The sequence below is a fragment of the Rattus norvegicus genome, chromosome 19, assembly GCF_036323735.1.
Source record: "Rattus norvegicus strain BN/NHsdMcwi chromosome 19, GRCr8, whole genome shotgun sequence".
NCBI classification, from domain to species: Eukaryota; Metazoa; Chordata; class Mammalia; order Rodentia; family Muridae; genus Rattus; species Rattus norvegicus.
This window is the reverse complement of record NC_086037.1, coordinates 19,986,258-20,008,868: the sequence shown is the minus strand read 5'-3', so window position 1 is coordinate 20,008,868 and position 22,611 is coordinate 19,986,258. Positions and strand designations below refer to the sequence as shown.

The 22,611-nt window shown below is 44.5% G+C and overlaps 1 protein-coding gene across 1 annotated transcript; it reads right to left on the bottom strand.

The window, feature by feature from the left end:
* Positions 1–15,751: 15,751 nt before the first annotated feature.
* Positions 15,752–22,088, bottom strand: LOC134483220 (disks large homolog 5-like). Its single transcript, XM_063278496.1, has 5 exons — positions 20,333–22,088; positions 19,107–19,266; positions 17,762–17,905; positions 16,967–17,129; positions 15,752–16,253 (listed from the first exon to the last, which is right to left on the bottom strand). Exons 1-5 carry the CDS (start codon positions 20,412–20,414, stop codon positions 16,224–16,226), a joined length of 579 nt encoding a protein of 192 aa, XP_063134566.1. The 5' UTR covers positions 20,415–22,088; the 3' UTR covers positions 15,752–16,223.
* Positions 22,089–22,611: the final 523 nt, after the last annotated feature.

Sequence of the window (22,611 nt, the reverse complement as noted above, 5' to 3'; positions counted from 1 at the left end):
CACCACATGCTTCCAAAGCCAAATTTGGCTCTAGGCTTGATTGGAAAAACCTAAGTCGTTGCTATGTATCTAAATGAGTGCTTCCTCCCCAATCCCTGCACAGAAATGTTTCATCCTACCTCAAATTCTCCTCAGTCAGCAATATTACCCATTAAAGATTACTGAGAAATCACACCAGTTCCTGTAAGTAGCCAAAGAAGTCTCCTGTCTCATCATGTGCAGGTGCATGAAATCACACCCAGAAATAGCCTGTCGGGTAGGTTGCGATGTGGGTGTGTGATATAGGTACAACCTGAAGCTTTGTGCTTAACATTTAACAGTTGCCACCAGATTCCTTAGGAGAAAGAATTGCATTCATTATGGTCCTGGTAACAATGTGGTGATCTGTTAGCAGAGGAAACTGAAATATTGGATCCACCAGTGAATGCACCCTCAGGCTGAGTGTGGGACTCTCCTCTTTGCACTTAAGTTACCAAAGCAGGATTGCTTACAGGCCTCTCTAAGCTATAACGTATGATTTCATCTGAAAAATAAAATAGTCAGCAGATGTGTGTGTGTGTGGGGGGGGGGTGCAGCCAAAGGAGTAGGACAAGCCTAGAGACATAACTCAGTGGACAGAGTAAGAAACAAGCATCTTCACTCCTGTTTCATGGATCACCCTACAAAACACAAAAGCATCTATCATACTAAAAAAAAATAAAAATAAAAATAAAAACAAGTTATTTTGTTGAATGTTTACAGTATTAGTAGCAAAGCTCAGATTTTGGGGGCAGATCCATGACTTGAACTATCTTCCTCACAACATACAAAGCAATAAATAAATAAATAAATAAATAAATAAGAAAAAACAGTAAAATTAAAAAACACAAAAAGCACGAGCCTCTCACGTGAAGTTACAGAAGAATGATCCAGTGCTCACTTCTGACCAGGCCATTTTAGCTATGACAGTGCATAGTGACCCTTAATTTGATGGGTCCTATATAAAGCTTTGTGAAATATTGTCATTTTAACAAACCTCATCCAGAACATACATAACAACACAGGATATGATTGCCATGTCCTTGCTGTGTATCAAGTTATTTTTCTGTGTCCTTGATTGTCAGGCATATTACAGCAACAATCGGAGATGGCTGTTAGACTTGGAAGAAAGTGGATATGAAAGATCCCCATTTATATATCAGTACAGCCATTTCTTAAGAATGAGAATCTTTTAAGCTGGCCCTCGCTTAGCCCCTTGACATTAGACAATAGACCAGAAAGTACAGAAAGCACATTCCCACCCACTCTCTAGGAAGCTGCCCGACCATAAGAACAGAGGGTATAGAACATATTTACTGCAGGGCAATTACAAGACAGGAAACATCTCTGGGAAGCTGACTGACCACTATAGAAGTGAGATGTCCTGGGTACTGAATGCAGCTGTGCTATAGGCTGACATCGCTATTGCCTTGTCCTGGGAACTCCAGAAGAGAAACACCTGCCAAGACAGATATCCTTGGTCCTTGTCCTGGGAACCCCAGGATTAGAAAACATATATCAAGTCAGACATCCTTGGTACTGAAATAGATGCATTGATGTGGTTACGGTCTTATCCCAGGAATTCCAGGAAGAGAAACATCTGCCTAGTTATCCTTGGCACCGAAATAGCTGAGCTAAGGAAACTGTGTAATCTTAACTGACTGTTTAAGCCGTACATTTCTGTTGTTTGAGGCTCCTCACATCCCTCCTGTGTGAGGACCGTGTCGAGCCCCAGTGCATTGGTATCCCAAAGTAAACCTCTTGTTTTTACATCAAGTCTGAGTCCTGTGTGTTCATGGGGTGGTGATTGTCCTCAGGACTGGAGCAAGAGTCTCCTCTGTCTGAGGGTCTTTCAGATAAAGCTATAGTTGTGGGTTACACACCTCAATTCTCATTGGCTAATGTTCTCCTCACAGTCCTTGGAGGCCCCTTTGTAAGACTACCTGTTGGAAAGTGGAAGCAGCTTTATTTGAGCTCAAAGTGAACCTGACGAGCAACGTAGAGAACAAGATGGGGTAATTGAGAACCTGTCTAAAACCAGCACAGAAACCTACCCTTCATTCAAAGCATCATCTACCAATTCTTGAATTTTTACCATTCTCTGCCAACCAGTCTTTCATTCAGGAAAGGTAGAAAAGAACTGGAAATGATCTTTGTATTCTAAGGACCTCGATCTGTCTTTCCTTAGGTCCAGTTAAGAACAAATGAAATGGGTATCACCATCTGAACAACTTAGTATCACCTACTCAGCATTTCTAGCCTAATACTGTGCCTATGGCAATCTCAAGCTTCCCTGAGTGTTGCTGTCCCAGCAAGAAGAATGAAGAACTGAGGTCAATCCCCAGTGAACCTTTCAAGGGGTTAGAAGAAAGCCATCAGAGATACTGCACTTCTTTGTCCTTAGATTAAATCAAGATGATTCAACGTGAATCGATTGTGCTATTCAACCATACATCTTCCTCACAACCCCACCTATCTGAGTTCATTGCTTGGCAGAATTCATGCCCCACCATCCTAGATATTTCTTGATTCATTGCTGCCAAGGGCCAGGTTTCCTGAGTTTTGTTTTTTGTAGAATTGGGTGTAGTCAATCATAGATGCCCTCTGTAAGAAATGACAAATATCTATAATAACTGACCACACTGTACTTGTGTATACAAGTACAGTAGTGGAAAATTCAGCATAGCTGAGGAGTGGGAAATCACCACTGTGTCCTGGCCTTTCTCTGCCCATATCACAGCTCACAGGCGGCTGGGGCAAACCTTGAGTTCCTCTGTAGAAACAGAGTGATGTTGAATGGACACTGAGCAGGCAGAGCAACACAGCTGAGGCAACTCAATTCCAGCAACAAATGCATTATTTGTTTCCCATCTTAACAGCTCCTTTTGAGGACTTGTCCCCACACCTAGCTTAAACACAGCAATTTTCATACATGCCAGCCTGCTATTTCATATTGTTGCTGTAATACGCCTCCACATCATAGATTTCAATAAAGAAAGAAAATAAACCTGACACTGAGAAGGGTGATGCTTGTCAACATCTAGTGCGTTGGGAGCCCTGGTACGGTCACAAATAACCAGGACACACAAGGGATGCAGAGCAAAGGCAGATGCAACTGCATGCAGCTGCAAGCTTATTAACCCTTATACAGGCATGAATATGCATTACCTCACTTTCCCTTTTGGCAAGATATAATAAGATCGTTATTCCCATGATACCAGGAACAACGGAGGCAAGACTAGGCAAAGAAGTAAGACTAAGCCAAGGCTTCCCCTTAAAATATCTGTATAGCAAATCACCCCTCTTCCTAGTATCACAATATACTTGTCATAACCCAGAGAGCATGAGAGCCTCTTCCACAAACATAGGACACAGTACAACATAGTGTGAGGTAAAGTGAGAAAAACATTTCCTTCTCTAGGGCAGCATTCCAGCCCCTGCTTGCATCTCTCAGCCCTCTTTCCTTGATCCTGTCTGGGAAGTGTATCTCAATGACTCCACAATTTCTTTTTTTGTTCTTTTGTTTTAAAAGTAACACTGTCTATAACACAGCTAAATGTCCTCGAAGGGGTTTAATCATGCAAAAAGAAAGCAATATAATATATAATATAGGCAACCTTTAATTAGTGTATCTATTTTCTTAGGGGTATTTTTCAGATACCTTCCCAGATCTGGATTTAACTTTGGTAATTGTTATCTGTCTAGAAAATCAACAATATCAAATAAATATTTCAGTTTTCTGGCGTAAAGTCCTCGGGAGTAAGAACTAATGATTTTGGAATTTGCTCGGTGTCTATTGTTATGTCCCTCATTTCATTTCTGATTTTTAATTCATGTATTGTCTCTCTTGTGCATTGTTAGTTTGAGGAAGGGGTTGTCTCTCTTGTGGATCTTCTCAAAAAAAAAAAAGAGGAAGAAAAAACAGCTCTTGCTTTCCTTGACTTTGTATTTTTCTCTTTGTTTCTAAAGGCTTGATTTCAACCCTGAGTTTATTGCCCTTCATCAGATCCTACCAGACTCTCTATGGAATGAGGCTTTGCCTCACTTGGTAACAGCAGCATGGAATAAATGAAGCTTCTACTGATCTCCGTTGTGGTGTTGCACATCACAATCTCACCGAAAACCATGTGTAGCCTGATTTTAGGCTCTATTAAAGCAGCCCACTATTTCAGTGTTCCCTGCAAGGTGCCATGGAACGGTAGTAACATAATTCTGCATGCACATCGACAGGTTTCTCCACGGTCTTCTGGATCATTTGATAATAATTTATAGTGAGTTCATGGATGAACACTCACACACACACACACACACACACACACACACACACACTTTACTGACATTGTGCATATTCTTTGCACACCAAAAATAAAGTGAGCGTTACTGAATGCACCAAGAATGGAATCGAAGGAGGGAGCTGTGGGGAAGCTGGGGCTTAGAGTTACTTAAAAGACCGATGCAGATTCTCCTTCTCTTGGAGGAGAAACTTGATAGACAATGTGGTTCTTTATTTTCTTTCTCTAGAGCACACAGGACTAGGGTGGCAGCTAGGGCTTTGAGCATGTTTGGCAAGTACTGTAGCACTGAATTAAATCCTAGGGCTGGAACCCTATTAATCGTCTACAACAATTACAGGGCAGGCTGGATGACGACACTCAGCTGACAATGTGGACATCTCAAGACAGTCACTGGACAATGGCTGACACACTTGTCTGGAGACTGGAAATGTTTCTCGATCTTGGAGAGGAAAGAAGGACCCTCCAACTACACTGACCTCTAAGGACGTTTATTCAGGTGAGGGATGACAGGGACTGTTTTGTCTCACGTCACACATGTCAGTAGAAAATATCCTAGGTATTGGATGGCGCTGTTAGCATTTACAGAACAAAGCACATAGTGTTGGGAAGGATAATAAATTATGAGTAGGATTAGAAAACCCCAAGCCTCTTCCAGGTTCTAGGAGAGAAAAAAAAATACCATGAAATACAGCATTAATGGGATAGTTTGGTTAAATCTAGTTACTAGTTTCTATTGTGATTCCTATTGTCAGTGCCTGCGCTGACAGTGTGTGAATATCAGGTGTAGGTTTGTGGGGTTGAAAGAAAACACGTACACGGGTCACCCCTTTTTAGCGAGTGCCACCAAGGCTTTACTGAGATCTCCTTATATACCAGAGGCAAAGCCGTGGAAAAACAACAAGGCAGGTGAAAATCCCCAACCAGGAATATAGGACAAGTCTGTGAGGTGAAAGTTCCAGCCCAATCAGGGGCATAAACAGCTTCTTAAAAACAAGAAGCAGGAAAGCTCAGTGGGGAGGAAGGGTGCCATGGAAAATCCCAGCCCCAAATCAGGGGCTAAGAGCAGCTGTCAAAGGTGTAAACAATTTCTTGCTATAGCAGGCTGAAAGGCTCAGCGAGGGGGGAGGGAAACACCAAGGTAGGGCCCAACAGGAGCCTTCACTGGTGGCTCTAATGTTTCACTTTCCTCTGCCAACTGGCCTCCATACTGTTTCTAGGACCATAGTGATTTCAAGTCTTCCTTATAAGGAATTTTGTGGCAACCGTTGAATGCTAAGCACAAGGCTTCATGAGTGTTCCCCTAACACACACCCATGTTGCAACCTTCCATGCAGGCTATTTCTTGATGTGATTTCAAGCACCTGTACATAATAAGACAGGAGAACATTTTGACTGCATATTCAAACTGGTATTATTTCTCAGGAATTTTTAATGGCTAATATTGGTGAAGGAGGATAAATTGAGTTAGGATGAGACATTTTTGGGCAGGATTTGGAAGGAAACATTCATTTAGATGCATAGGAATTACTAAGGTTTTTTATAATCAAGCCTTGAAGAAAATTTGGCTTTGGAAGCAGGAGATGCTCAGTGGCTCTGCCCCGGGAAAGTCTCCTGGAAAGGACACCTCAGCTTATGCTCAGTACAGGGAGAACATTAGCAGGGAGGCAAAGTCTGCTCCCCATGACATCTGCTGTCCCTTCTTGGACATTCTATTGTCTCCTAGAGAGTTCTTGGCGTCCTCTGCTATGTCACCAATGTTGTAGTGACAACCAGTGCCCTAGTTTGTCTCAGTCCGAGTCTGGCAGATACATCCTAAGACATGTTTTCCAGTCTTAGAAGTGTTTTGGGAGGGGGGATGTCGATTGTGGAGAGACTAGGGTGAAGGAGTCTGACCTTTCGTCTCAAAGAAATGATGGACAAAGAAAGTGGTTCTGGGGAATGTGGAGTAAGTTCTGGGCAGTGTCTTTTGAGCTTTCTGTGGAGGCGGGGGAAGGGATGGTGGGGTCCTGCAAGCTTAAGCTGACCTTTCTAGCAATTGGCCACAACAACTGGAGCATCTGCAAAGGAATTGAATTTCCATGAATATCACAATTCCTGAAAGTCATGGATTTCAGAACATTAATTTTCCCATCCCCAAAGAAAGGATATGGTAAGGCCAATGCTACTATTCTGTGAACTTCTGGCCTTTACTTTTAAAGTTGATTGGTGGCTTGTTTTTTGTTTGTTTATTTATTTATTTAGTGGGTAATATTATTTATTGCCAAAGTCAAACATCTGGGTTACATTCTGGGACCCACATGACAGAAGGAGAGAAATGGCTCCTGAAAGTTGTTTGGTCATGTGCTGCACACACACACACACACACACACACACACACACACACACTCACACACACACACTCACACACACAGACACTCACACTCATACACACACAAACTTTTACGCAATAGTAATTTTTCTTAGAGTCTGATATAATTGGTTCTAATACAAAGACAGCCTGAGTGTAGTTACTATATAATGAAATAGTACTCATGCTCTCAGGCAAAGAGTTTAAAGTTTATAGGTACCTAATAAACTCGCATTGGGACATATGAAGAACATTGAAATGTTCAGCAGAAATACAAAGAACAACTAATTTAATTTGTTAAAAGTGAAAGCGTATACAATTCTGAAGGTTTTTATGCTGGTTTTATTATACATGTAATTATGAAAAGAAAACATACATACTTGACCAATGAAATGAAGAAGATTGATTTAATGAACAGAAAAATGGATGGTACTTCAAAATTTCCATGATTACATAGTAACTATTTAATTCCCTCCACAATAGCAAGAAACGGACATTATTATTTATGCGACATTACAGATACATAAACCGAGAAAATATTGTTTGGCCTGATTTTCTGAGCTTCCTTAAAGATATAGTTAATTGACAGAGCTGTGGTTTAAAATTAGGGTCCATATTCTTCTGTTTTAAATGTGTGACACTTTTCTCTTTTTTTCTCCATCTTTATTAAATTGGGTATTTCTTATTTACATTTCAATTGTTATTACCTTTCTGGGTTTCCAGGCAAACATACCCCTAACCCCTCCCCCTCCCCTTCTCTATTGGTGTCCCCTCCCCATCCTCCTCCCATTACCACCCTCCCCCCAACAATCCCTTTCACTGGGGGTTCACTCTTGGCAGGACCAAGGGCTTCCCCTTTTATTTCTAGTGGGTGCTGCTCTCCCTGCTCCTTTTGAAGTGGATGGGGGGAAGGCCCGCGCCTGGGGTGAGTTGGAACTGGGGTAGAAAGGCATAGGGCCTCCTAGGTGATTATGTCAAGCTGCCACTGCTGCTGCAGCCACCATGGAGAAGCCCTTGTTCCTGCTGCAGGGAGGAGAGTCTGGTGCCCACAAGATGGCTGAAGGGGAGCTGAGAGTGGACAGCTTCATCACCCGCCTGCTGCAGGTATGAGGATATCGTCCGGGAAAAATTGTGCAGATGACTGGAGCAGAAGTCCGAGGGCTGTGTATCACGTCTCGTGAAATCTTTCTTAGCCAGCCAACAGCTGTGAACACAGGTTTCTTTTGGAGAGCAGGCCTGTGCAGGCCCAGAACCTAGGTGGGACAGTTCAAGCTACCCTTTTTCCATGGCCAATCTCAGATCATATTCAGAAAGTATTTCTTGGGCTAAAGAGATGGCTTAGTGGTTAAGAGCACTGACAGCTCTTCCAGAGGTCCTGAGTTCAAATCCCAGCAACCACATGGTGGCTCACAACCATCTGTAATGAGATATGATGCCCTCTTCTGGTGTGTCTGAAGACAGTCACGGTGTACTTGTATATAATAAATAAATAAATAAATAAATAAATAAATAAATAAATCTTAAAAAAAAAGAGTATTTCTTCCAGGTGAGGAATTTCCAATTTATGGAATTGAACTAACTTACTGATGGTGGAAGTGACACAGAGAGTTAAAGTACAGAAGGAATAATCCAGAATGTCCACCAACAGTTGCTGTCACACCAGGACTTTTAAAAGCTCAGCTGCAACAGAGGCAATGTAGTCTTTGGTTATTCTCAAGCTTAGGTCTTCTAGTCATTATAAGCTGACCATGACACAAAAAGAGTCATCTATATCAAAATAGAGAATAGTAACTAGATTCACCCCACACTATCACATCACTACCGTATTTGAGGTTCTCAGTTACTATCTAAGAACCTGGAAGAGGCCTGGATCTTGCTACACAAACTCATGATTTATGTCTTCATGACACTGTGTGCTTTGTTCTGTTGATGCTACCATTGGCATACAATACCTTGGATATTTGTGCTGACATCTGTGACATGAGACAATAGTTCATGTCATACTATCCTGAATAAACTGTCCTTAGAGTACAGTGTAGTGGGAGGGGCCTTCTTTTCCTGTGAGATAGCAAAACATTTCCAGTCTTCAGTCAAGTCTGTCAGCCATTGTCAGTGCCTGTCTTGAGATGTCCACCTTTTCAGCTGAGAGTCTTCATCCAGGCTGCTCTATAATTCTGTAGAAGATTAATAGGGTTCCAGCCCTAGGATTTAATTCAGTGTGACTGCACTTGCCGAACATGCTCAAAGCCCTGTGATCCACCCTAGCCCTCTGTGCTTCAGAGAAAGAAAATAAAGAACCACATTGCAGTTGAAGTTTCTCCTCCAACAAAAGGAGAGCCTGCATAGGGCCTTTAAGTAACTCTAAACCCCAGCTTCCGCCCACAGCTCCCTCCATCAATTCCATGATTGGTGTGTTTTCACTACTACTCACTTTCTTCTGTGTGCAAAGAATGTGCATCATGTCAGTAAGTGTGTGTGTGTATGTGTGTGTTTGTGTGTGTGTGTGTGTGTGTGTGTGTGTGTGTGTGTGTGTGTGTAGTCCCTAGTGAAAACTGTCGAGATACATGCAGACTCATGCTACTACTGTCCCATGGTACCTTGCAGGGAACCCTGAAATGGTGGCTACTTTAATACAGTCTAAACCGGGTGTGCATGGTTTCTGTAAGGTCACCACTACAGAGAGCAGGAAAAGCTTCAGTAGTCACATGGATGTGATCAATCAGTGTTAGTCATGCCCTTCCAGTATGGTAGACTGCAGGTTGTCTGTCCCCAGCACTTTGCTCTCTTGTGCCCAAACAATGCCAAGGTCAGGGCCGTTGAGCCCTGAGGCAGAGGCTCACCACCCTCAGTGCTGCCTAAGACCCCTAAGACTGTCTCTTTCAGGTGTGTGCGTGCTGGACACTCATGGATCCTGAGATCTCCGCAGCTGAGGTGAAACAGTACCGGAGCCATTGCAATGTGGGCACACATTTGGTTTTGGAGCTGGGCCACTCTTTGACTTTTATTGAGTGGAGAGACAACTGTTGGCTGAGCCTTTGGTGAACCGGATGACTCCTGGCCATGTGAGCAGTCAGCAGTATCAAAGCTGAGCAACCAGTGTTTTATGTTTCATTTTCTCATCGCTGGTCAGTGTTCTGATGCCACACCACATGGCTGGTCTCAATCTCCCCATGTGGCCACAATCCCTAATTGATATTGCCTCCACTTCCCAAGTGCCACTGGGATTTCTGTAGAACCCCTAAGGCAGCAGCAAGCAGGAGCTCCTGACTATTCCCTCCCTGCTCTCTGGATCTGCAAGTCGTTCTGTGTACATATGGGTATTCCCTCATAAACCCTTGATGCCATGATACCTTAATAAACACTTGAATCACGCCCTTTCTTACAGAGACCCCATAATGGCCAGTTTTCAACTGCTACCTGACACCATCTATAATCGCCTGGGAAATGAGGGACAGTCTGGATCAGACTGGCCTTTGAGCATGACTATGTGTGGCTGTGTTCACTGCTCTGGGAGATGCCAGACAGCCTCTTTTCTGATCCTAGAGTCCCTATACCCAGCCACTTGTTCCCTCTACAGCCAGACCCTACTTCTGCTCCTAGGCACTGTCTTGGACTTCCTTCCCTCAGGTGGCTTCTCTCCTTTGGTTGCTACAGAAACCTGTTATGAGGACAGGAACAGGGAGTTAAGAGTTCAAAGCCATCTTCCCATTGATGTTCTTTCTCTGAGGTCAGTGGGACACTTAAAGACTTTTGTGTATACATTTTATTAAGCAAGGGACAGTCATGCATCAGACACAGGAAACTAACAGCACATCTACCGGACCTCCTTCAACACCTGGGCATCTCTTCTGGCCTGTGCTTCTGTGTGCTGAAACCTGGGGACCAACTTCCTGTGGTGTTTCCCAGGATAACTATGCACATTACTACACTGGCGTAAATCCTCAAAACTCACAAACAGCAAAAGGACAGCCACAGGAACGGTTCTACATCAACAGATACCACAGACCAGCAAGCAGAAGCATGGGAGGGTGGTGCTGTGGCTCACACACTTCTCTTTCATCATTAGGGCAGGTAACCCGCTGAAGAAAACAAGGAGGCAGCAGGATGGAAGAGGAAAACTAAAACCCAGTCCTTGCATTAAACACCCAAGCACATTTAGACTAGAAGAGAGAAGTTTGCCAAGAATGAGGGCCACTTTGGGCATCCATCATCAATAGCCCTGGCTGTCTAGGCCAGCATCAGATCCAGCCGTCTCCAGGCAGGTATCAGCCAGGCACTCAAGGGCACTAAGAGCATTAACCATGAAGAATAGAACAAGATCTCTGCCTCTTGCCTGCCTGACAGCCAAGCATGTGTATGCCCTGGCTATGCTCACGCTGGGACCCCTGCTAGATATTAAGATATAGAGACCTGATAGTTGATTAGGACCCTGTTCGAAAAGGAAGATACCGGATATTTCCCTCTGGCATCCATATGTGCATGCATGGTTGTACAAGCTGGTAGAATCAATCTCTCTCTCTCTCTCTCTCTCTCTCTCTCTCTCTCTCTCTCTCACACACACACACACACACACACACACACACACACACACACACACATATTCAAAGTTTTGAAGCACAGCAGAAGAATCTCTGGGACTCTAAGCCTGAGCAACTCATCTGTGAGCCACAGCTTCTGTGTGAGAGCTCCTTTGTGTGAGAGGCATAGGGTGACTGAGGAAGGTTGCTGGTGTCCATCCCTGGCCTGCATGTGCATGCATACAGAGACATGGACACATGCACATGCTGAGTACCCCTCATCCAATCCTGAAATCTGAAAACACTGAATTTCAAATCCAGGCATTCTCCTAACCTACACCTTCCCTCAGGAATTGGAGATGAGGCCTTGCAAGAATCCTCAACCAGTGAGACTGGCCCAGACCTTCTGAGATCCATTCTGCCCCAGGAGAACACAGCAGGTGGTATCAGGACAACACAGAAACTCAAGACTCCAGCCTGATGCAGGGACCGCCTGCTGGGTTAGAAGACTCAGCATCAGGTTCCTGAAGGAAAACATCACCTCTGAACACATGGGGTCGCTGTGGCTATGCCTTCAAGGCATCTTCAGCAGCAGCTTAAATGGACTAGGGATGACTATGGGAATCTGCCTGCAGGGTGATGTGAGAATCCTTTTGCTCAGGCTTGATCGCTAGATGTTGCCACAGAAACCCTTGAACTCTTCTTGGAGTACAGTCCAGGCAGAGGCTGAACACAAAACATTCTGATTATGAACTGAGTTTAACAGATAATCCGGAACCTGAAGGCCACAGGCCCAAAGGTCTGCACTGCAGGGGTGAGGCATCACTGCAGGGATGACCACACAGTGCAGGGGTGAGGCATCCCTGCAGGGATGACCACAAACTGCAGGGGTGAGGAGTCACTGCAGGGATGACCACACAGTGCAGGGGTGAGGTGTCACTGCGGGGATGACCACACAGTGCAGGGGTGAGGTGTCACTGCGGGGATGACCACACACTGCAGGGGTGAGGTATCACTGCAGGGATGACCACACACTGCAGGGGTGAGATGTCACTGTGGGGATGACCACACACTGCAGGGGTGAGATGTCACTGCGGGGATGACCACACACTGCAGGGGTGAGGTATCACTGCAGGGATGACCACACACTGCAGGGGTGAGATGTCACTGTGGGGATGACCACACACTGCAGGGGTGAGATGTAACTGCAGGGATGACCACACACTGCAGGGGTGAGGTGTCCCTGCGGGGATGACCACACACTGCAGGGGTGAGGAGTCACTGCGGGGATGACCACACACTTCAGGGGTGAGGTGTCACTGCAGAGATGATCACACACTGCAGGGGTGAGGTGTCACTGCAGGGATGACCACACACTGCAGGGGTGAGGTGTCACTGCGGGGATGACCACACACTGCAGGGGTGAGGTGTCACTGTGGGGATGACCAGCAGTATCCCAGCCTTGGCCTGGGAAGAGCCATTGACACCCACACTTTCTGGGGCGACATTGTCTCCTGAGGATAGAGTCAGGCCAGGAGCAGCAACTGATGTTCATGAGAGACAAACTTTCTTCACCTCCTGCCCATGCTGGCCCTAGGATCTGGGCTTTTTTGGTGACATGAGTGCTGAGCCTCCCAAGTAGATGGGTTTTCAGGGGCCAGGTGGTGATTGTCACTAAAGATATCCATAAGGATAAGTCATACTGTACTAATTCCCATATTAGATCCCTTCTCACAGGTCACAGAGGCCATAGTGGGTCCTAAATGTGGAATCAGGTTCCTGTGCACTTTTGAGGAGACTGGTCAGACATTTAGGCTTCGTGATATTTTGTTGGCATTATTTTGGGGGGATTTTATTTTTACTGTTGGGGCCAAACCTAGGGCTGCCATGTGGAGGGAAAAGCTTTGCCATAGCTGTAGATCATCCCTAATTATAAACTCCTGAATTCTCCCAATCCTGGAACTATCTAGGTCCCTCACATGATGCAACCTTTGGGGCATTCCTCACATAGAATCATGGGGTGGACTGCATCCCAAAGAGAGACAGTGGGAAATGTTCCCCAGTGTCTCCCTGTGGCTGTGACGATGGGAGTGCTGACCAGTGGAATGCAGGCCCCATGTGAAAGCCTTTTGGTTTCTACTTGAGTGGAATCTTCACCATGCCTTTTTTTTTTTTTTTCTTGAAACACAGGTTGCCCTGGAACTTACAGTCTTCCATCACCCTGACTCAGTTTCCCATGACTGGGATCATAGGCTTAAATTACTATGCCCATTTTTCTTTTTTGTATTTATAAATCTGCTAAAAAGCCAGAAGGATCCAGAATGTAAAATGGTGCGGTCCAAGGCATTTCCAACAGGGGATTCTTGACCTAGGAGTATCCAGACCAGTGTTTATTGTGTGGCTACTTCATTCCCATAACAGCTTATATTTGACAAAGAATTCCAAGTTGTGATATCACTGGGCAGCAGGCGATATCCCACACAGCAGGACTGACTCAGGTTGTAATTAAGGCTGGAGAAACTTACTAGGACCCTGGTAATCCTACCATCCTGGGGCCTTTAGATAGCCTTAGTCTGATCATCCCCCTGTGCTATGAATCAATTGCTCTTGAAGGCAGATTTGAATTTACAGTCACTGTGAGGCAGGAGAATTAGGACCCTACGGTCACTCTGAGCTCCATAGGAAGAGCCTGTTTCAATAGTAAAAGAGGTCACCTGTGAGTTCTTACTGTCTTCCCTGAGGCCTTACTGCTGGAGTTAGACTAGCTGTCTCACCAATTGAAGTAGAGGGCAGAATGCTGGTGCCTTCTATAGTGAGGACTAGTGACAGATGGTCTATGGAAATTCTAGAAAGGTCTACTAGTATATGTCCTGTGCATGGGAACTGCTGGCTTCCCTGTGTCCTTTGCCTTTATTTTGCAGTCCATGGGGCACCTGGAAATGTCCCCAAACCAGGCTGTACACAGGGCCTGTCCCGTGACTCTCACTTGCGCTCAGAGCCTGCCTGATAGTCATAGGTCTGACAGAGCCCTGACACCTGCAGAGACCACTATAAGGGACCCTGCCATCCCCACACTGCCCATCAGTGTCTATAATGTCCCTATACGACACTGAGACGATCTAAGCTCCTTCCAATCTTTATGCTGCATCAGAATCTGACCATTGCTACTTTTGCTCCTCTCATACCCACACTAGAAGCCCTGTACCCACACTAGTCCCAGCTGGCCTGTTGCCTACTGACATCTCATGGACTCTGCCCCAATATTCCCTCTTTGCCTGGGTCCCTGCAACTGTGTCCAGTTCTGGCTGCTTCCCTGCCTCCCCACTTCCATTTTCCAAATGGCCACATTGACACATGGGTTTCTGGGTCTCCCACTCCTCGGATGCTGGGAACAGGTTCATTCTTTGCTGTTTGAATGGTTGTCCTAACACTGGAGGACCTTGCTTCAAGTAGTGGCAGTCAAACCTGGTGCTGATCATGTCAGATCTGTCCAGGCTGTCTGTGTGACTGTGGCAATGCGCCTCTGTTTTGGCTGAGTGTTATTTACCTCCCTCATGGCCATGTGATAACCAGACCATGAGCATGTTCATTGTTTGGAAAGAAGGGTGTGGAGGACATATGCTCCTCATCCTAGCATTAGTGGAAAAAAGACATAGGTAGATGATGCATTCTAGACCATCCTGGGCTATAGAAACTCTGCCTCGAAGAATGCAGGTGGAGCAGGGCTGGGGTTCAGTTGGTTGCCTAGCAGCCTACCACATTGAGCAGGCACTGCTCAACCACCTGTACATACACATCTCCTGAGATCTCTCTCCTAAATGGGAGGTGATCGTGTCCACCTAGTACAGCACATGCCCTGGAAGGACAAAAGCTACCTACAGGAGCTGTGGTGATGACTCCCAGGTTAGAGCATCTGCTGCTCTCTCAGAAGAACCACATGGTCCCTAACAATCATCTACAATGGGGAATGCTATTCCCTCTTTTGGATCATGAGGGAAATGCACTCAGGAGTGGCCCAGACATACATTTGAAAAAAAAAGATCCATTGAGTTACATGATAAGAATAAATATAATCAGCAACAATAAAAAACACAGCATATGAATGATCAAGTGAAACAACACCTATAAAAACCTATTGCCCAAAATGACGTTGATGGTCATTATCTTTATGGTTTAATAATAATGCTGTATTGTAAGAAAAACTGAGGCACATGGTTCTCGATTAGGATTATTCTATATTCCTTTGTGAAAGTTGTCATTTTTTCTGCAGCTCTACAGGCATGAGTGTGTGTTACTCAATATCTGGTGCACACAGTCAATAAGGAATGTGTGTTGTAGACTGATATAGACTAGGATGAGCAGAACACATGACAGCATGGATACAGTATGTCAGTGATTACATCATAAAGTGTGTGTCCATAAAAAAGTCACATTATCCACACAAAAGACACTATCACCCTGTGTACCCCTTGGTGGCTTTGAATTCACTGGATCATGCAAAGATCCATATCCAGCTGTCAGTTCTAAGTCTACAGGAGGGGAAAGGACCCTTGAATAAGATGGTCCTAAGAGTCAAGAGTTACAAATCAATTTTTATTCATAAGGAATACAATTTACAAAAAACAGGCATAAAATGAACAACTAAAATGGTATAAAAATGAAAAAGAGTAACAAGAATATATAACTATGAAATAACAAAAAGAAAACTTCAATGAAAATCATAACCAAAAACATTTCTTAACAGCATTTTCTTAATGAACATTTAAAAACACAGTTGTAGTGCTGTTTCTCCTCTAGGACGTGAGATGTCAAGGCAGTCCCCTCAGTTGTCTCTCAAATGGTGTTATCGGTAGGAGAGAGGAGAAAGACCTCAATGAGACAGGCTGGCATACGGATACATAAATTTAGGGTTTCTATATACATTGAGGAAATTATCTGAGAAGAAGAATATTCCCCCAAAAAGTCTTTGACTGTGAGGATTGTCGTCACAGGGAACTCCTGAGAGAGAAACTCATTCCTCAGGGGGCTGTCTTCCTGGGATCCGTCCTATGCCATGTCTCCTGCAGTTCCTGAGACCTGGGAGGAGAAGGCAGCTATTAAGACACTGATTTGGTGGGGACATGCATACCAGCTGTCAAGTTGCTGCCTTCTGTCCCCTCAGCTACATTGGACAGACAGCACTGATCTTTTCACTGAAATCATTGCTGATATCTCTGCAGGCTGGGAACATCACCAGCAACCCTCACAGTACTGTGAGAGAACAAGGTGCTCCTCAGACTCTACCAGTGCAAACCAGAAATGGGGAAATGGGGAGATACCTAATTGGGGTGCAGGAAGAAAGAGAAGGCCACATGATACCCAGATCAAAGCCAATGACCAGGACTCATTTGCCATTTGCACTTGGTTCTTATCCCTACAAGGTGCTTCCAACCATAACATGACCCCTGTATGACCTTTGTCACACGACCAAGAACTCGTTCAAAACTCTTCATAGCATCCAATCTGTGATAGGGAGATGCAGTCATATGATATGTTATTCCTATGTCACCATTTCTGGACTGCAGTTTCAAAAAGGGCAGAGAAGTATAATTGCCAATAATTCAGTTTCTGAAAAGTGGTTAACATCCCAGAATACTTGTGCATACACAGAGCAATGAATAACTCTATCACATGAGGTGGGTGACTGATTGGGTGTGGGGAGATTAGAAAGATGATAGGGGAAGCAAAGATGTATCCAATAGGCAAATGGTGTCAGACATTGTTAATCTGACTCAGCTGCTCGTTCCTACCACATTTTGCTGGGTCTGGAGGTTGCTGGTCTTCTCCTGTTCGTCTTCATCTTTCCGGTTCAACTCAAACAAATATCGCTGTACCTCCTTGCTCTCCTGCTTCAATGTGACCAACTTCTTCTTCATACATGCCTGGTCCATCAGGAGCCGGCTGTGCAGGTTGCTGGAAACACACTCTGCATAGTAAGATCCTGAAGCCTCTTCCTCCCATTCCAACTGCCAAATCCCACAAACTCCACCAGGTCCCAGATAGCCATAAAGACTTCATAGAATACATCTCCATACATGTAAGACTGCTGCACAAACAGCAAACGGCCAATCCAGGGAAGAATAAATTGTTTCTGTGACCCAAGCACCAATAAGAGTCCATGTCTGTCCAAAAGAACAAGGGATCTACAACTATCCATGAGAGCCCAATGCATCGGGGCAACATCAATTAGTAGGCAGTAAACAACCACAAGAGGACAGTAGAACCAAGGGAGGTCATGCTAACCATGTGGTCCACACATTGAGCTTTGTTAAACCTGGTATGACCCCAGAGCCACAGGTTGGCCTAATAACACTCTGATGCCTGAATCAGTGTAGTCCTATCCAGAGCCTTCTAAAGATGCATAGACACTGTGCTGAGAAGTTACAGTCTCTTATGGAACTGAAACTGAGTCCAAAAGACCCACGGCACAGTGATATTTAAACAGCAGAAGACATGGACCCAGAGCTGCAGGCTCTCCAGTCCAGAACAAAGAGAGGCAGCAATGGATATTCCACAAGTGATGGGCCCTTCTGACCAGTACTTACCGATAGAAGTTAATCTCCTTCTTGAGCTCCTGAAATTTCTCACGATGTTCAATGTTCTTTGTGTCTAAGTTGTGCAGTAATGACATGACCTCTTTCTCCTTTATCTTCAAGTTTTCATAAAATGGATTTGGCCTGAAGTACGGGCTGGCCCCAAGAAGATAGAACCCAATGAACATAGAGGTTTAGGATTATATGAACTCAGGCTGTGCCCTGTACTACCCCAGCCCTGGAAGGACACTTTCTGAATTCTACATATTTGGATCTTCTTCAGCTTCAGAAACTTGGAATTGTGTGCCCAGGACAACAGAAGCTAAGCACCCAGATAAAGGGTTCCCTGGCTCACTTTTTTCAATCAGGAGGGCTGGATCTGCATTCAAACCTGTTATGCTGTCAAGAGCCTAGGACACAGAGCTTACCCAACCACACACACACACACACACACACACACACACACACACACACACACACACACATCCAGAAACCTCTGATTTCATTTTTCCTGTTTTGACAAGTGGAATGCTACAAGCCGAATAACTAATATTCTAGAGGCAGACAGTACACATAATTCTGGAGATGAGACCAGATATTGCCACAAACTTATAATCTGCCCAAGGCATACAAATGTATAGACAAATGTGACCACACAGGCAAAGAACTGTACTGTTGAATGTGGGGCTTCCAAAATAAAGCACTTACACCTCCATGAAACTATTATACAGGTATATCCTGAGGTCAAAAACAGACCCCTAAATTCCAAGTGTGCAGGGACATAGAAACATATAAAAGTTGTGCATATGCATGCAGACCTGTGCACACACAGACACACAAACTGGGACACACCCACAAGGAAAGAAAAGTAAACAGACTCAGAGAATGAGAAAGAGAGACAAATATGGAAAGAGCACAATGGGAATCAGTAGAAATGTATGCACCATTACTGTCTCAGTGTTTAAGGCACACAGACAAGAAGGAACAGGCCTGAGCCTCAGGCATTCTAGTTAAGCATTGATATGAACAATGTGGGACCTGTCACCTAAGGGTGCTGCCAGGAGATGATAGCGTTCAGTCACCTTCCTAGCAAGTACAAACACTGTCCACAAACTCACAGCACCTAGAACCTTGCAAAGCTACCACCTGTCAAGGGCTTTCCAATTGTACACTGGGAACTCATGCTCCAGTGACTTTATCCCTGAAATCTTCACTCAGATCACAAGTTCAGATTTTCAACAGGCGGAATCAGAGAGTCCATTTCCAAACTCACTCCTCAGTAAGGGTCAGGTTCTGAATCTCCTCTCTATGGGAGATGAGGTTTAGAACAAGGTCGTTTGTTTGGAGCAATGCATACCTCGTGCTCATGGATCCACCTGTCACATAAAGGAGGCGATCTGTCAGCTCATTTCTCTCCTTGGTTGTTAGCTCCAGTTCTCTATTCAGCCTCTCCTCTTCCTCGTTGGCCTGCACCTTGTTTAGGATATTTTCAGGGGATGACGTCTGTCTGCAGGCCTCTGTAGGTAGAAGAACACAAGTGAACCTGCATGGGGCAAATGCATAGAGCATACACAGACCACATTGAGGTCCAAACAGGAGAACATGCTTGGAAGCCAGTGTCACTGCAAGGAGTTTGGTCTATGTGTAAGAGGCCTCCTAAGTGGATCACAGTTCCCCCACTACTATATAGAGACCAAGAGATGTAAGCAGCCAGGTGTTCCCTATGCCCGCCCACCTAGGCTTACAAGTACCAGAGAGATGCCTTCTCCAGTATTATTATCAGGTACGCAGGCTACAACCTGGTTTCAGGACCCTCACCCCTCTGGTTTCAGAAGTCAGATCATCAATTCAGCATCCACAATGACTTGATTGATCAGGGATACTCAGATATCCTACACTGTTACTCTAGTCCAATAACTTTGCATTAAAAAGTCATGTAGGGTGAGGACATGGTCAACAGACTTATTAATTACCCCTACTGAAATGACAAATGCCCCAGAAGTGCCAGTAGGTTACAGGCTCTTTCTCTACCTGCTCCATATACTTTGGCTACTGTAGAAAAATATCTGCCACACAGAACCTCTAATATATGAAGGTAAGATTGGCCCCGTCAGCCAGAGGTAGTCAGAGGATTTCTAAGAATATAAGGTCATGTCAGGAGCACAATTCTCTCCCTCTTACTACTGTCAGATAGTCACTGAATTTAAAGAAGCAATGAAAGTGAAGTACATTGATGCCCTGTTTAATTCAGAAAAGTTATACCCTCCATGACTCCTGATGGTGTTATTATATCAATTTAACATACCGAATGCACTGTAAAAGTAAAGACTAGAAGTTCACCCAATAATAGCATAGGCAGTGCCATATCCTCCATGTGATTATGGAGAAACTAATGATGTGAAAACCTTGACTTTCAGGAATTGTGATAATCATGGAATTCAATATCTGTGGAGATGTTCCAGTGGTTGTGGACCATTGCTATAAAGGCCAGCGGAAGACCCCCACACACACCCCTGACAGGAAGCTCAACATACACTGCCCAGAACTTACTCCACATTCCCCATGTCCTGTGTCCATCATTACCTTTAGGTTTCGTTTGCTTCACTCTAGACTCTTCTCTATCAACATCAACTCTCCCAAAGCGCCTACAAAGACGGGCAAACATGTCTGTGGATATATCCTTTGGACACTGAGAGAAAAAGTAGGGAATTGGTTGTCACAACGATACTGGTGACATCACAGGGATTCCAAGGTCTCTCTAGGAGACAATAGAATGTCCACGAAGGGACGGCTGATGTCATGGATAACAGACTTTGCCTCCCTGCTAATGTTCTGCCTGTACTGTGCAAAAGCTGATGGACCCTTTTCAGGGGACTTCCCTGTGGCATAGCCACTGAGCACCACATGCTTCCAAAGCCAAATTTGGCTCTAGGCTTGATTGGAAAAACCTAAGTCATTGCTTTGTATCTAAGTGAGTGCTTCCTCCCCAATCCCTGCACAGAAATGTTTCATCCTACCTCAAATTCTCCTCAGTCAGCAATATTACCCATTAAAGATTACTGAGAAATCACACCAGTTCCTATAAGTAGCCAAAGAGGTCTCCTGTCTCATCATGTGCAGGTGCATGAAATCACACCCAGAAATAGCCTGTCGGGTAGGTTGCAATGTGGGTGTGTGTTATAGGTACAACCTGAAGCTTTGTGCTTAACATTTGACAGTTGCCACCAGATTCTTTAGGAGAAAGAATTGCATTCATTATGGTCCTGGCAACAATGTGGTGATCTGTTAGCAGAGGAAACTGAAATATTGGATCCACCAGTGAATGCACCCTCAGGCTGAGTGTGGGGCTCTCCTCTTTGCACTTAAGTTACCAAAGCAGGATTGCTTACAGGCCTCTCTAAGCTATAAGGTGTGATTTCATCTGAAAAATAAAATAGTCAGCAGATGTGGGGGGGGGATGCAGCCAAAGGAGTAGGACAAGCCTAGAGACATAACTCAGTGGACAGAGTAAGAAACAAGCATCTTTACTCCTGTTTCATTGATCACCCCACAAAACACAAAAGCATCTATCGTACTAAAAAAAAAAAGACAGTTATTTTCTTGAATGCATGCACTAATACTGTTTACAGTATTAGTAGCAAAGCTCAGATTTTGGGGGCAGATACATGACTTGAACTATCTTCCTGACAACATATAAAGCAATAAATAAATAAATAAATAAGAAAAAAACCACAAAAATAAAAAACACAAAAAGCACAAGACTCTCATGTGAAGTTACAGAAGAGTGATCCAGTGGTCACTTCTGACCAGGCCATTTAAGCTATGACGGTGCATAGTGACCCTTAATTAGATGGGTCCTACATAAAGCTTTGTGCAATATTGTCATTTTAACAAACCTCTTCCAGAACATACATAACGACACAGGATATGATTCCCATGTCCTTGCTGTGTATCAAGTTATTTTTCTGTGTCCTTGATTGTCAGGCATATTACAGCAACAATCTGAGATGGCTGGTAGACTTGGAAGAAAGTGGATATGAAAGATTCCCGTTTGATATCAGTACAGCCATTTCTTAAGCATGAGAATCTTTTAGGCTGGCCCTCGCTTATCCCCTAGACGTTAGACAATAGACCAGAAAGTACAGAAAGCACATTCCCACCCACTCTCTAGGAAGCTGCCCGACCATGAGAACAGAGGGTATAGAACATATTTACTGCAGGGCAATTACAAGACAGGAAACATCTCTGGGAAGCTGACTGACCACTATAGAAGTGAGATATCCTTGGTACTGAATGCAGCTGTGCTATAGGCTGACATAGCTATAGCCTTGTCCTGGGAACTCCAGAAGAGAAACACCTGCCAAGACAGATATCCTTGATCCTTGTCCTGGGAACCCCAGGATAAGAAAACATATATCAAGTCAGACGTCCTTCGTACTGAAATAGCTGCATTGATGTGGTTATGGCCTTATGCCAGGAATTCCAGGACGAGAAACATCTGCCTAGTTATCCTTGGCACCGAAATAGCTGAGCTAATGAAACTGTGTGATCGTAAATGACTGTTTAAGCTGTACATTTCTGTTGTTCGAGGCTCCTAACATCCCTCCTGCGTGTGGACCATGTCGATCCCCAGTGCATTGGTATCCCAAAGTAAACCTCTTGTTTTTACATCAAGACTGAGTCCTGTGTGTTCATGGGGTGGTGATTGTCCTCAGGACTGGAGTGAGAGTCTCCTCTGTCTGAGGGTCTTTCAGATAAAGCTATAGTTGTGGGTTACACACCTCAGCTCTCATTGGCTAATGCTGTCCTCACAGTCCTTGGAGGCCCCTTTGTAAGACTACCTGTTGGAAAGTGGAAGCAGC

Coding starts and splice junctions, on each gene's coding strand:
- LOC134483220 (XM_063278496.1), bottom strand. CDS start 20,414: ATGTTTGCCCGTCTTTGTAGGCGCTTTGGGAGAGTTGATGTTGATAGA. Junction 17,906..19,106: donor GGTGGATCCATGAGCACGAG/GTATGCATTGCT, acceptor TCTTGGGGCCAG/CCCGTACTTCAGGCCAAATC. Junction 16,254..16,966: donor TCCAGACCCAGCAAAATGTG/GTAGGAACGAGC, acceptor TTCTCCTCCCAG/GTCTCAGGAACTGCAGGAGA.